This window comes from Bos javanicus, chromosome 25 (assembly GCF_032452875.1).
Source record: "Bos javanicus breed banteng chromosome 25, ARS-OSU_banteng_1.0, whole genome shotgun sequence".
NCBI classification, from domain to species: Eukaryota; Metazoa; Chordata; class Mammalia; order Artiodactyla; family Bovidae; genus Bos; species Bos javanicus.
Window position 1 is genome coordinate 29,090,412 of NC_083892.1, and position 13,374 is coordinate 29,103,785.

Below are 13,374 nucleotides of genomic sequence, written 5' to 3' on the forward strand. Positions count from 1 at the left end.
GGTGACCAGCTCCTGTCTGGGCAGGGAGTAGGCAGGAAATTATCTTGAATTCTGTGGACTGGATTTGGATTTAAAGTGCCTGGGTTCTGGTCGGCTTTGCTCACAGGCATCTTTGTGCCTCAGTTTCTCCACCCCGCCTGCTTGTCTCCTAGAGTAACCACAAGGAGCAAAGGACTCAGTATTCAATCTGCCTGGAATTACTTTCAGAGGACCAGTCACACAATGAAGGAAACGGGGGTCTGGATTATGAGAACCACCTGCGGCGACAGCAGAGGAAATACAGCTCGTCTCTTTCCAGATGCCAGCTTAACACGAAAGCACAAGTGTCCAGAGCAGAGCAAACCCACGAGCCACGAACGCACGTGAGGACGTGTGCATGCCTGATGCACGTGACCTTGCAGCTGAACGTGTGTGTTCAGAGAGCACGAGAGAGACGAAGGGAGCTTACGGGGCATTGTGTCCACTGTCTTCCTTTCACAGACGAACAAAAGGAGAATATGAGTCTGGCTTTGAACCAACCATCTCGTGTGCCTCTGAAATTGAATATGTCTTCCCAGTTCTGGCGTGCCTTTTATTACTACTGGGTAACATAAAAGTGTTTTACATTTTTATGCATGCCAAGTCTAATGATGTCTTTGGATCTGTTTTCTCCCAGTTCTAGAGGACCTGCAAAGCTCTCCTGGTGCACACGTCCATGCACACACGCATGCGCACGCACACCATGGCCTAACACAAAGCTGTCAAAGGAAATTCATTTACCAAGTTCGACTTTTACTGTGTTGGTCGATTGTTTTGCCCTCTTTGGTTATCTTTGCTATCTCCTGAGAGACCAGAAGACACATGTATTCTTTAAAATGTTACTGCCAGCACATCACTCTTTCCCAGTCAGTGTTCGGCACCTGTACCGCTTCTTGCAGACAGGGCCATACTCACCACCAAACTGATGATAGTGGCTAAGACTCCACACTCCCAATGCAGGGGGCCTGGGTTCGATCCCTGGTCAGGGAACTAGAGCCCACATACCACAGCTACAGATCCTGTGTGAGGCAAATAAGACCCAGTGCAACCGAATAGATAAATAAACATTAAAGAAAAGCTTATGATGGCCTTTCGGAACAGACACACCAATCAGGTTCTCATGAGGGAAGCGGCTAACGCTTTCTTTGATGTTGTAAGCAGGCTTGCTTGGTTATCAGCAAACATACGTACACATGACATCTATTTGCCTATTAGCAAATGACACCAAAATGTAAGCACAGTTTCCTTTCAGGAGAAAATGCGCCCCTTTATCCTCTTAATATCTGTGCTGACGCAGCCACCTATGAATCTTCTCCCTCGTTCCTGTAGAGAAATCACCAGAAAGCCCCTCGCCTGCTCAGAACAGTCAATAGCTACCAAAGGAGAGGACAAAAGAAGTTTCCAGAAGTCCTACGAATCCCCAGTAGGTGCAGTGAACTTACTCCCTTCCTGGTCAGAGACAGGGCTCCTACCTGGGGTCCCCAGCCGTGGCACGGGTACAGTATTGCCGTGTGGTTCTCCATTGGCCCCTGGTCCAAGCAGACGTCTTTTGCCTTGTTGTTGCGAAGCTGTGGGAATAGGCCAAACAGGACCCGTCAGATCTCATCTGGTGGAGCGACTGCTCCCCACCCACCACTCCACCTCGACTTGGTTCTGACTTCCAGATGCCATGAGACCTCCCCTCCACACCCCCACCCCCAAGTAAGGACCAAAGCTTGAATCTTGGAGGAGATCATTTAGCAAGAAAGACAGTCCTTCAGTGGGTGGTGTGGGCACTGACCCTCTGCCTGTGACCACGTACCCTACCAAGCATGTAATCCCTCATTCTCAGCATATGTGACATGTTAGCGAACATTATGGTGTTAATTTTGCAATACTTAAACGTATCAAGTTAACAAGCTGTACCATTTAAAGTGAAGTTGCTCAGTCGTGTCCAATTCTTTGCGACTTCATGGACTGTAGCCTACCAGGCTCCTCCGTCTATGGGATTTTCCAGGCAAGAGTACTGGAGTGAGTTGCCATTTCCCTCTCCAGGGATCTTCCCAACCCAGGGATTGAATCCGGGTCTCCTGCATTGCAGGCAGACACTTTACCATCTGAACCAGACTTCCCTGTAGCTCAAACGGTAAAGAATCTGCTTCCCTTGTGGCTTCGTGTTTCACCTGGTAAAGAATACACCTGCAACGCTGGAGACCTGGGTTCGATCCCTGGGTTGGGAAGATCCCCTGGAGAAGGGACAGGCTACCCACTCCAGTATTCTGGCCTGCAGAATTCCATGGACAGAGAAGCCTGGCAGGCTATAGTTCGTGGGGTCGCACAGAGTCAGACTGGACTAAGCGACTAACACACACAGGGCCCAAGGGCTGTGAAAACGTAAGTCTCCCAGTGGCTGGTTCATCTTGCACCTCCCGCCAGATTCACTCAAGATGGCAACCTGGGGCGATCTGAGGTGGTTGCGCTGCTACTGTGGAGATTATACCACTTAAACTTATACAATATTAGCTTCCCTGGTGGTTCAGACAGTAAAGAATCTGCCTGCAATGGGGAGACCCGACTTGAATCCCTGGGTGGGGAAGATCCCCTGGAGAAGGGAATGGCAACCCACTCCAGTACTCTTGCCTGGAGAATCCCATGGACAGAGGAGCCTGGTGGGCTACAGTTCATGGGGTCACAAAGAGTAAGGACACGACTGAGCGATTAACACTTCCATATGTCAATTATAGGTCAATAAAGCTGGAGAGAGAGAGAGAGAGAGAGGGAGGGAGGGAGAAAGAACAAGAACACCAGCTTGGGGGAAAAAAAATCAGTAGAGGAGCATTTTTTTGTAGCCTACTGGTTTCAAGCCAGAGGAAAGGCAGCTTCTGATAACTGAATATCACCCCTTTTCTCCTGGAACCAATTCCTTGTCTTAAATACTTATGTTTGAAATACCTAGGATGGATTCTCTTTTTCTTTCTTCTTGAAGAGAAGCATTCTTTTAAACCCAAGATTCCAAAAGTCCATAAAGAGGGGTATAGAGAGAAGTGATGAATCAGACATTCCAAAGATGGTCCAAAGCAAGCAATCTTTAAAGAATGACAAAGCTAGCTTAGGAGACCACAGCTCAGCACCACAGCTTTAGTTCCTTTATATTAATAGATGCTTTAAGAAATGCCTGTTGCCAGTGCTTTCAGTGGTGCAAAGGTTAATTATATGGAAAAACCCAGACAACTTCTGAGTACAAAAGTAATTCAGAAGAGTTCGATTTTTGAAAGTGATGAAATTTTAGCAATACTTTTACCCAGGCATTTTGCTTGTATTCTTCTCTTTTTTTTGTATACAGAAGAGCAATATGGTAGAAATGTCTTATGAAGTCTAACAAAGTTTTTAAAATAAGTAAAAATTAGAGGTGATAAAATTAATAAAAAAATATTGTTTGGAGGACTGACAAAAGATATCCTATTTTTATAAATTTACACTGAATGGTAAGTTGGAAGCCTTCATGTTTAGCAATTATTTCCCTTTTTGAGAATTATTGGTTTATTCCCCCATTGAGATCTCAAGTGGTTTTATTATAGATTTGTAAGAGCTCTTTACATATTAAGAATATTAATGTTTTATGGCATATGTGTTCCATATAATGATATCACAATGCTAGTCTTTTAAATTTTCCCCTGATGTTTATGCAAACAAATCTATTGTGCAGTAACTTAATAAATGTTTCCTGAAGCTGGTAAGGGTTTGGTATTGTGCTAAATTTAACAATCACAAAGACTGAAAAAACCAAAAGAGTACCTGCTCTGAAGGATGGGCTGAAGAGGGAGACAGACATAGGAAGAGCTAGTACAATAACTGAATTATGCCAGGGCAGCGAAGAGATGCCCTCACCCATCTGAGGCTTCAGAGACTAAGGGGAGGTGACTCCTGAGCTAAATGTTAAAAAGGATTAAGTGAAAGAGATGCTAATGATGTTCTATTTTTCACTCAGAGGATGTCTACATGGATTTTTACTTTATATTATTATGCTGCACATGTTGGGTTTATGTATATTTTATGTGTGCTGTATTTCATATAAATAATGCTTAAAGAAAAAAAAAAGATGAGCAAAAGTGAACTAGGGAGTAGAGGTTTTTCCATATGAGCCAAGCACAGAATTTTGAGTAAGAGTTGGTGGCTTAATATTTCTGTATACATCGAAGTACTTGTGCATTGGGAAGGCAATATCTTACACATGTGAGTCAGGACATAACATATTTGCATATCTTTCTTTTTACCTTTTTTCTTTTTATTGAAGTATGTTGTTCAGTCTCTTAAGTTGTGTCCAACGCTTTGCAACCCCATGAATCGCAGCACACCAGACTCCCCTGTCTTTTATTATCCCCCAGAGTTTGCTCGAACTCATGTCTCTTGAGTCAGTGATGCCATCCAACCACCTCATCCTCTGTCGCCCCCTTCTCCTCTTGCCCTCAGTGTTTCCCAGCATCAGGGTCTTTTCCAATGAGCTGGCTCTTCGCATCGGGTGGCCAAAGTATTGGAGCATTAGCTTTTACTGAAATATGCGTGCAAGCTCAGTCACTTCAGTCATTCCCGATTCTTTGGGACCCCATAGACTGTAGCCCACCAGGCTCCTCTGCCCATGGAATTCTCCAGGCAAGAATACTAGGGTGGTTTGCCATTTCCTTCTCCAGGGGATCTTTCTGAACTATGGATCGAACCCACGTCTCTTAAGTCTCCTGCATTGGCAGGCAGGTTCTTTACCACTAGCGCCAACTGGGAAGCCTTACTGAAGTATAGTTAATTTAAAATGTCATTTTAGAGTCCATGTTTCCAAAGCAGAGGGCACTGGTGCCTTCCCTGGTAAGGGAACTAAGATCCCGCATGCCACGGGGCACTGCCAAAAAAAGTTTTAAAAAACCTTTACATTAGAATATTTTTTTAAAAATAGAAGTTACCAAAATGTGACTAAGAACAGGATATATACAGTTTACAGGACTAGAAAGCTTTTTAAAAAGCCTCCAAACAAGCGAGTTAAAAACTGAGGAAAGAGACTGGAGCATCAAAACCAGAAATATTCAGAGGCCTATGGAAAAACACTCAAACAGAATTGTACATGAAGAACAAAAGGTAGAAAGTACACACGGAGTAGTGGTCAGGCAGGGTGTAGTGAAAAGAACCCACAGGAGTGTTAAATCGGAGTTGTCTAAATAATGCTAGATTTTGTTACCAGACTGAATTTGAATCAGTTTGATTTCTTCCACTTAATACTGTCGTCCATCTGAAATATATTTCAGTAAATGGTGGGCTCAGCAAGCACAAAAGGAGTAACAGAGGCCAGTGCCCTGACATGTTAACACTGATCATAGCTGGGAATTGGGATTTGAGATAAGTTTTGTTTTTATCTTTATATTTTCTATATACTGTATGTATTGAATTTATTATTTTAAAAAGATAGGAAAATTTGCAAAAACAAAAGATTTCCCTCCTCCAAAAATCAGATTATGATCTCTATGTTACCTCTAAGGCCATTCCAACCTTCAGCTCCAGAGATGTCATGTACACTCTGCTTCATGTGAAATGTGCAGTGTGCAGCCTGTGGAATGGTGCCCTAGCCTCCTAGCATTTTATCATTTTTATTGTTTCTCTTTTCGTAACTATTTTTCTTCTAATCATAAAATTATCATATAAAGATTAGTGATAATTGAGAAAAGGTGAGAAAATACCACATTAAAAACTGCCTGTCCCCTATGTAAAAGTTTCCCCTCTCATACTCTTGTCTTTGTTGATGTGGCTTAGTCTGTAAGTCATGTCCAACTCTTTTGTGACCCCATGGACTGCAGCCCACCAGGCTCCTCTGTTCATGGGATTTCCCAGGCAAGAATACTGGAATGGGTCGCCATTTCGTTCTCTGGAGGATCTCCCCGGGCCAGGGATTGAACCCACGTCTTCTGCATTGCAGGTGGGTTCTTTACTACTAAAGTACTGGCTAATCTAATTTCATAATCCTGACTTTTTTTCTCTTAAGGCTTATATTATCAATATTTTTCTTGCATCAAACTTCTGTATACATCTTCTGAAATGCTGCAAAATATTGCAAACTACAATTTAACTAACCTTCAAGTTAAATTCAAATTTTCGATCAAGGAAAAAAAATCCTTGAGATGAACAATGTTACTTGCAAATCTTTGTCCTCATTTCAGATTATTTGCTCGGGATAAGAATGGAGAGGAAGTATGACTATCATTAAGCCTTTTAATGCATGTGGTTCAAATTGCTTTTTAAAAAGCTTGTTTCAATTTGCACTCTCATCAGAGGATCTGTGGTTTTCATATTATCAAGACCTGGCTGGCAAAGCACCAACAGATATTCCAAAAATGAATCTTTGTTCTTTTGGTGTAAGACAAAAAGCTGCTGCTGCTGCTGCTAAGTTGTTTCAGTCGTGTCTGACTCTGTGGGACCCCCATAGATGGCAGCCCACCAGGCTCCCCGTCCCTGGGATTCTCCAGGCAAGAACACTGGAGTGGGTTGCCATTTCCTTCTCCAATGCATGAGAGTGAAAAGTGAAAGTGAAAGTGAAGTCGCTCAGTCCTGTCCAACTCCTAGTGACCCCATGGACTGCAGCCTACCAGGCTCCTCTGTCCATGGGATTTTCCAGGCAAGAGCACTGGAGTGGGGTGCCATCGCCTTCTCCGAAGACAAAAAGCTACCTCAGTGTATTTTATGTTATTTTTCACTCCAGTGTATTTAAAATTTTTTTAAATTTCTTTGATTATGAAATAAATATTAAAATTTCACCCACTTGTATTTTCTCTTGTACTTTGTCTCTTTTTCTTTGGGGATGTTTTCTCATTTAAATAAAAAATTTCATTTAAAATCTATTTGCGGAGTTCATTATACATTAATGATATTATCCATTCATCTGTCGTATTTATGATATACAGATTTCCACCTTGGCATATTATTTCTCCATTCACTTGATATATAGGTTATTTTAATATTTATGAGCCCATATCAAATGTCATTTTCCTTTGCATTTTCTTCCATAGCTTTCTTTCACTCTTAGAAAGCCGTTCCCCTTTAAGAGTTCAGATTCATGTCTATTTCTGGATGGTTCCATTATGGTTTCTTTTCTTTCATTTAATGCTTATAGTCCATCTGAAATATACTTTGGGATTTGCTTTAAGAATCTAAATTGTTCTCTTTTCCAAAGAGCTGGGTGATTTACCCAATTGTCTTATGAATAATCCTTTCACCGCCCACTGTTTTTCCATGTGATCTTTATGTTTGATCTTTGAGAACCAAAACCAAAAAGAAACGTGTTTTTATTTTAAGGAAGACAAGGCAGTGTGCACCTATTAATGGCTAGTAGAAGGTGCCAGGTATTGTTCTAAGAAGTCTGTATATGGAGTCTTGTTTTTCATCTTCCCAACAACCCCAACCCAACAACCAGAGGAACTTTCACACCCTCATTTTACAGATGAGGGGACAGATGCTAAAAGGAGCCACTCGGGCTTGAATCCAGCAGGCTGGCTCTAGAATCTTCGTGTGTCCCCAACCACTACATTTGTGGGCGTGCATGCTCAGTTGCTCAGACTTATCCATCTCTTTATGACCCCATGGACTGTAGCCGACCAGGCTCCTCTGTCCATGGGATTCTCCAGGAAAGAATACTGGAGTGGGTAGCCATTTCCTCCTCCAGGGGAGCTTCCCGACCCAGGGATCAAGCCCACGTCTCTTGCAGCTCCTGCAATGGCAGGTGAGCTCTTTACCACTGAGCCACCTGGGAAGCTCCATAAGAAGCAAGCTCCGCATCCAGATTCCAGCTCGAAAGGGACATTTTGCCTGCACTTGGATGATTTAACCTGGGGCTGACTTAATTCCTCCAAAAGGTTTCTCCCATAAAATAGAAAAATGCTCAACTGTAGAAAAAGGAAATGTTCTAAGCCCATGAGGGAAATGCTCACCAGCCCATGCAGAGCTGGTGGGGCATCTCTGTTGGGTCCAGAGTGCCCGGCTCCCTGAGCTCTGACCAGAGTCCGTGTCACCAACCCTCATCCAAAAACACAGGGATACAGAGCAGGTGCCCCAGGGCTTACATACATGCACGTTGTCAGCAGTGCTGCTTACAATAGTAAAAAACAAAACAAAACAAAATAGAAATGTCTATGTTTTCAAGCAAAACATAGCCATCACAAAAGGTACCATCTTATACAGCCATTGATAAGGTTGCATAAAAAGGCTTAACCACACAGGAAAATACTGTCTCATTAGTAACATTTCAAATTATGAGGCACTGTGGACAGCCTGGTTTTAGTTTAAAACATACATACTTTTTAATACCATCTTATATAGCCATTAATAATGTTGCAGAAAAGTGCTTAAGGACACAGGAAAATATTCTCTATTATTAGTAACATTTCAAATTATAAGGCATTGTGGACAGCCTGGTTTTAGTTTAAAACATATATATATATATATATATATATATATAAAATGTATATATATTTATACCATCTTATACAGCCATTGGAGTTTCAGCTTTAGCATCAGTCCTTCCAATGAACACCCAGGACTGATCTCCTTTAGAATGGACTGGTTGGATCTCCTTGCAGTCCAAGGGTTGGCTACCTCATGCAAAGAGTTGACTCATTGGAAAAGACTCTGATGCTGGGAGGGATTGGGGGCAGGAGGAGAAGGGGATGACAGAGGATGAGATGGCTGGATGGCATCACTGACTGGATGGACATGAGTTTGAGTGAACTCTGGGAGTTGGTGATGGACAGGGAGGCCTGGCGTGCTGCTATTCATGGGGTTGCAAAGAGTCGGACACGACTGAGTGACTGAACTGAACTGAACTGAATACAGCGATTAATAATTTTGGAGAAAAATGCTTAAGGACACAGGAAAATGTTCTCTATTATTAGTAACCTTTCAAATTATAAGGCATTGTGGACAGTCTGGTTTTAGTTTAAAAAATATATATATATACATATACCAATACCAGTAGATGTGTATATAAAAAGTATTTGTATAAACCTGGCAGGCTACAGTCCATGGGGTTGCAAAGAGTTGGACACAACTGAGCACACATGCATGCACACACACACACACACATATATAAAAATAAATATTTTTAGGAAAAAGAAATATATACACATATGCAACAAATAAGACCATATATCCAAATGTACACATTATCTTTGGGATTAGAACGCTTAAGTCTAATCCTGGCTTCATGATTTATAAGCTATGAGACTTTAGATAATTTAATGTCTCTAAGTCTCAGTGTTCTTGATAAGATGGAAATAACACTACTACCTGATAAAGTGAGGATGATTGAACTCAAATGTGAAAAACACTTAGAACAGTACTGGCACATTTTAAGTGTGCGCTGCTATTGTTGCTATTTTCAAAATGCAGATTTATGGCATTTGTACTACGAGAAAGGTCAATCTGTTTTCATGTTCAGAAAAGTGACACTGTCTCAGCATAGAAAATCTGAGAAGAGCATCTGTATCCTTTCTTTGGCAGCAAGGGACTCCAGTGCACAAGCAGTGGGCCCTGGACAGACAGATCTAGTCTCTGTCTCTCTTTACACCCAACTTGCCGCTCAGCATCTCAGTACAGGCCCCAGGGTATCTCACAATGCCCTAGCCAGAATTTATGGTCCACTCCACACCACAGGCCAAATGATGGCCCACGTCCCCATCGTGACATGTATTACACGTGTCTCGCCAATACTGGGTGGGGCTTCCCTGGTGGCTCAGTGGTAAAGAATCTGCCTGCAATGCAGGAGACAAAGAGACGAGGGTTCAATCCCTGGGCTGGGAAGATCCCCTGAAGAAGGAAATGGCAACCCACTCCAATATTTTTGCCTGGGGAATTCCATGGACAGAGGATCCTGGAGGGCTACAGTCCGGGCGGGGGGGTGGGGGGAGGGAATCGCAAACAGTCGGATGTGACTGAGCACGCACACACAATTCACAATTCATTCATACCAGCTGATGAGAGCCTTGCTGTGAAGGCCCCACCTTTAAAAAAACTAATCACTTAATGAATGAGTGAATGACTTTGTCATTCACCCCCAGCCAAGTGATCCACAGCCCCCTGCACAGCCATCCAAGTCGAGAACAGTGTGGTTTTCATTACCTCCCCGTAGGCGACGGTGTTATTGTATCTTCGCATTTCTGGGTAGACGTGGTCCAGATACCACTGGAAATTCTTACACTTTAAACTTTTCCTTAAGGCTCTTCTTTCGGAGACATCGCCAATGTCAATTCCTGGATTCTGAAAGTAAGCAAAGGGTTTAGTGATTGGGAGGCTCTGGCAGAGCAGAGGACAGGCAGTGTCACCTTCAGGGAAACCATCAGAGAGAAATCCAAAGCCCATACGTGATCCTTTAGCCCTGAGCTAGCCAGTACTGTCCCCCCGGGCACAGTATGCAGCCCCCCAAGTCTGCCTTCCTCATCACCATGAAAGGGATCCCGCAACACATTGATACTGACAACCTGCCTTCCCAGCTCCATCTCTGCCATTTCTTTAGTGACTCTCAGACCCAATTATTACAGGAATTATTTGATTAAGACGAGAAAAGAAATGCCTATAACCACCTCCTGCCTTTCTTTTTTGTACATGGGTAATTCCCCTTCCTCCCTTTGCAGGCTCTTTGTGAAGTTCATTATATGCAGATGTGAAAATAATTTTCCATTGCAAAGCTACTGTAATGATGTTCTAATGAATAATTCACTCTGCTTTTACAGAAATGAACCTGTAATGGGCTGCTGTGTGCTGACAGGGGAAAATAAAGTAGCTGAAATACGACTCCAGAGTCAGCCACAAGACGGCTCTGACCCGGTAGAGACAGGATACCCTCCTCACTATGACAGGCAGCCAAGCAGCATTTTAGAGCAAGAGGAGAAGAGTTTAAATGATTTCATTAAGATTTCTTCTTCGGCAGCCAAACAGGGATTTTTAAAAGAAAAGTCCCTTTAAATGTCAAACTTATTCATATTCAAAGGCAAACCTGGGCAGTGATATTTTAACTCTTTATTTTAATATACTTGGCAAGATTAATGAGGATGGTCATTTGTGAAAAGCCAGGTAGGGAACACTGGCATGAGGGACCTGAGGTGGTTTGTAATGATGAAGAAAGCATTGGGAGACCAGCCTTGAGTTCTTCTGACCCAAAGTCACATTCCCATCCTAGGTCACTGCTCTCATCTCAAACAAGAAAAATGACAACACTTGTTCCACGGATGGCACAGGGCTGTGGGCAGAGCTGAACAAAGATGCCATTTCACATCCCTGGCTGTCATGTGCTGGGTGTAGGACCTTAAGCAAGTCAATTTAACTGGCCAGAGTTGCGGGGTACCCATCTGTAAAATGGACATCATAATAGGTTCACATCAAACTAGCAGTTACTGAACACAGTATTTGTTATGCTCTGTTTTAAGTCTCATTTTTATCCTCCCAGGAGCCCTATGAGATCAAGGTTAACAATCTTGACTCTGCAGATGAGGACATCAGGGCAGGGAGTTCCTCTGTCATGAGGTTGTTATGAGAGGTCAATGAGATATTGCAAACAAGAACCTTAGCGAGTGCCTGGGACAGTATAAGGGGCTCACCAACAGTTGCTATTTTATACAATAATGTGGAAAATCACTTCTACTTTAACAGCTATAAAGTGCTATGTGGCCAGAAGGGGGTTTTCAGTGCTTTAGAACATTATTTTAATAATTGTAACAACAATGATAAAAAATTCTTCACTTTTTCCTGTTTATCCACAGATCTAGACATATTCAACGCACTTCTGTTGTCTGGGGTTCCAGCCTCCTGAAACACAGGGGCTGCCATTTCTCAGTGGGAACAATTCCATGGCTTGGATACCTACAGGAGCTCCAGCTGAACAGATAAACCTGACTATGGCTGAGAGTACAGGTGACCAAACTGGGCTACGGAGGACAAAAATGCTCGCCAACAGTTCACATCCTGTGCCAGGCATTGCTCCAAGTACATCACATGTCCTTAGCTTTAGTACTTAATACTCAGGTTAAGTACTTCTAATTTAGTTTTCACAATAGACCTAAAGGAAGGAGGGCTCGCTATAATCCCCATTTGATAACTGAGGAACCTAAGATATAGAGATGATAATTAGACTTGTTCAACATGTCATAATTACAAGCAGCAAGGCTGGGATTCCATACAAGCCTGTGCACAACTGTACAAGACCCCTGTGGGGCTGTGGCAATGGGAATTTTCTGAGATTATATTCTGGGCAGAATATGGAAGAGAATTGAAGAGCTGTGTAAACAAGGATCCAGCGCGCAGTTGGGACCTACCTGACGGGGCAGCTGGAGCTCTGTGGGAAGTGAGAGTGGACAATGGAGCCTGGTGCCAAAAACTGGGCTAGCATCTTCTAGACACAGTGCACGCTCAGGAGCAGGTCTTGACACTCAGTGTCAAGATGAATATAATGAGACTGGATTAACACACTATGATCCTTCTAACTGTAAATGGATTTAAAGATTTCCATGGTGCCAATCCCCATGTAAAGCAGGGGTTCTAATACCTGGAGGTCTGTGAGCCACCTCAAAGTGTATTTATAATCCTGCAAGAGTGAGCATCTTTCTGGGGAGGATGCATCAGCTTAGTACAGGGATCAGTGACCGTCAAGCACAAGGTCAGCGTTCTAGGTGATGCGGAAGGTTCTACCTCTAGCGGCAGATTCCACGCTATGTACACATGAGACTTGTAGTCGTCCATCCAGACTTCGGCAACCCGTAGAGCATTCCTCTTGGTGTAGAAGCCGATGTTGCTGTTGTATGGTTTCTTCTTCCGCTCGATGTGGGCCACCCGTGAGCAAGGCAGGACCTCCATGCTGCCCCCACACAGCCACACCTGCGGGGATAAGGACTTCATCAACCCAACAGAGAAATTCCCAAAGACCACTGCCGACCCCCACCCTCAACTTGAAAGCAGCAGTTCGGGAGACAGCACGAGTGAGAAATGTATTTTATTATAGAAAGCCACTGATATTTCGGGGTTGGTTTGTTACTGCAGCAGAGCTTAACCTCACTTGACTAAAACTGGTAGAAAAAACAGGTTTGGAGGAATTTCTCTTATAGATACAACAGCTCAGAATATTAAAATCTTTCTATTCCTAAGAAATACCCATACATGTGAGGTGCCCCTGGTGACATGGGTTTTCTGAATTTCCCAGTAGAGCACAATTGGTACCTGTGAAGGTTTTATTTCCAATCTGAAGTTGTGCCCTATAGAACTATAAGGGAAAAATCAAACGAAAATAACAGACCATCTTTATTCATAGAAGCACAAAGTGTACAAGGGTCTAATTCTACATTATCAACATGCTCTATTTTG

At 43.0% G+C, this 13,374-nt stretch overlaps 1 protein-coding gene across 1 annotated transcript in view; it reads right to left on the bottom strand.

The window, feature by feature from the left end:
• GALNT17 (polypeptide N-acetylgalactosaminyltransferase 17) overlaps positions 1–13,374 on the bottom strand; it is a 427,419-nt gene that overhangs the window by 15,568 nt on the left and 398,477 nt on the right. The window contains exons 7-9 of the mRNA XM_061401839.1: positions 12,706–12,891; positions 10,144–10,281; positions 1,491–1,586 (exon numbers count right to left, since the gene is read on the bottom strand). Of these exons, the coding sequence (XP_061257823.1) occupies positions 1,491–1,586; positions 10,144–10,281; positions 12,706–12,891 (420 nt within the window). The remainder of the gene's footprint in view (positions 1–1,490; positions 1,587–10,143; positions 10,282–12,705; positions 12,892–13,374) is intronic.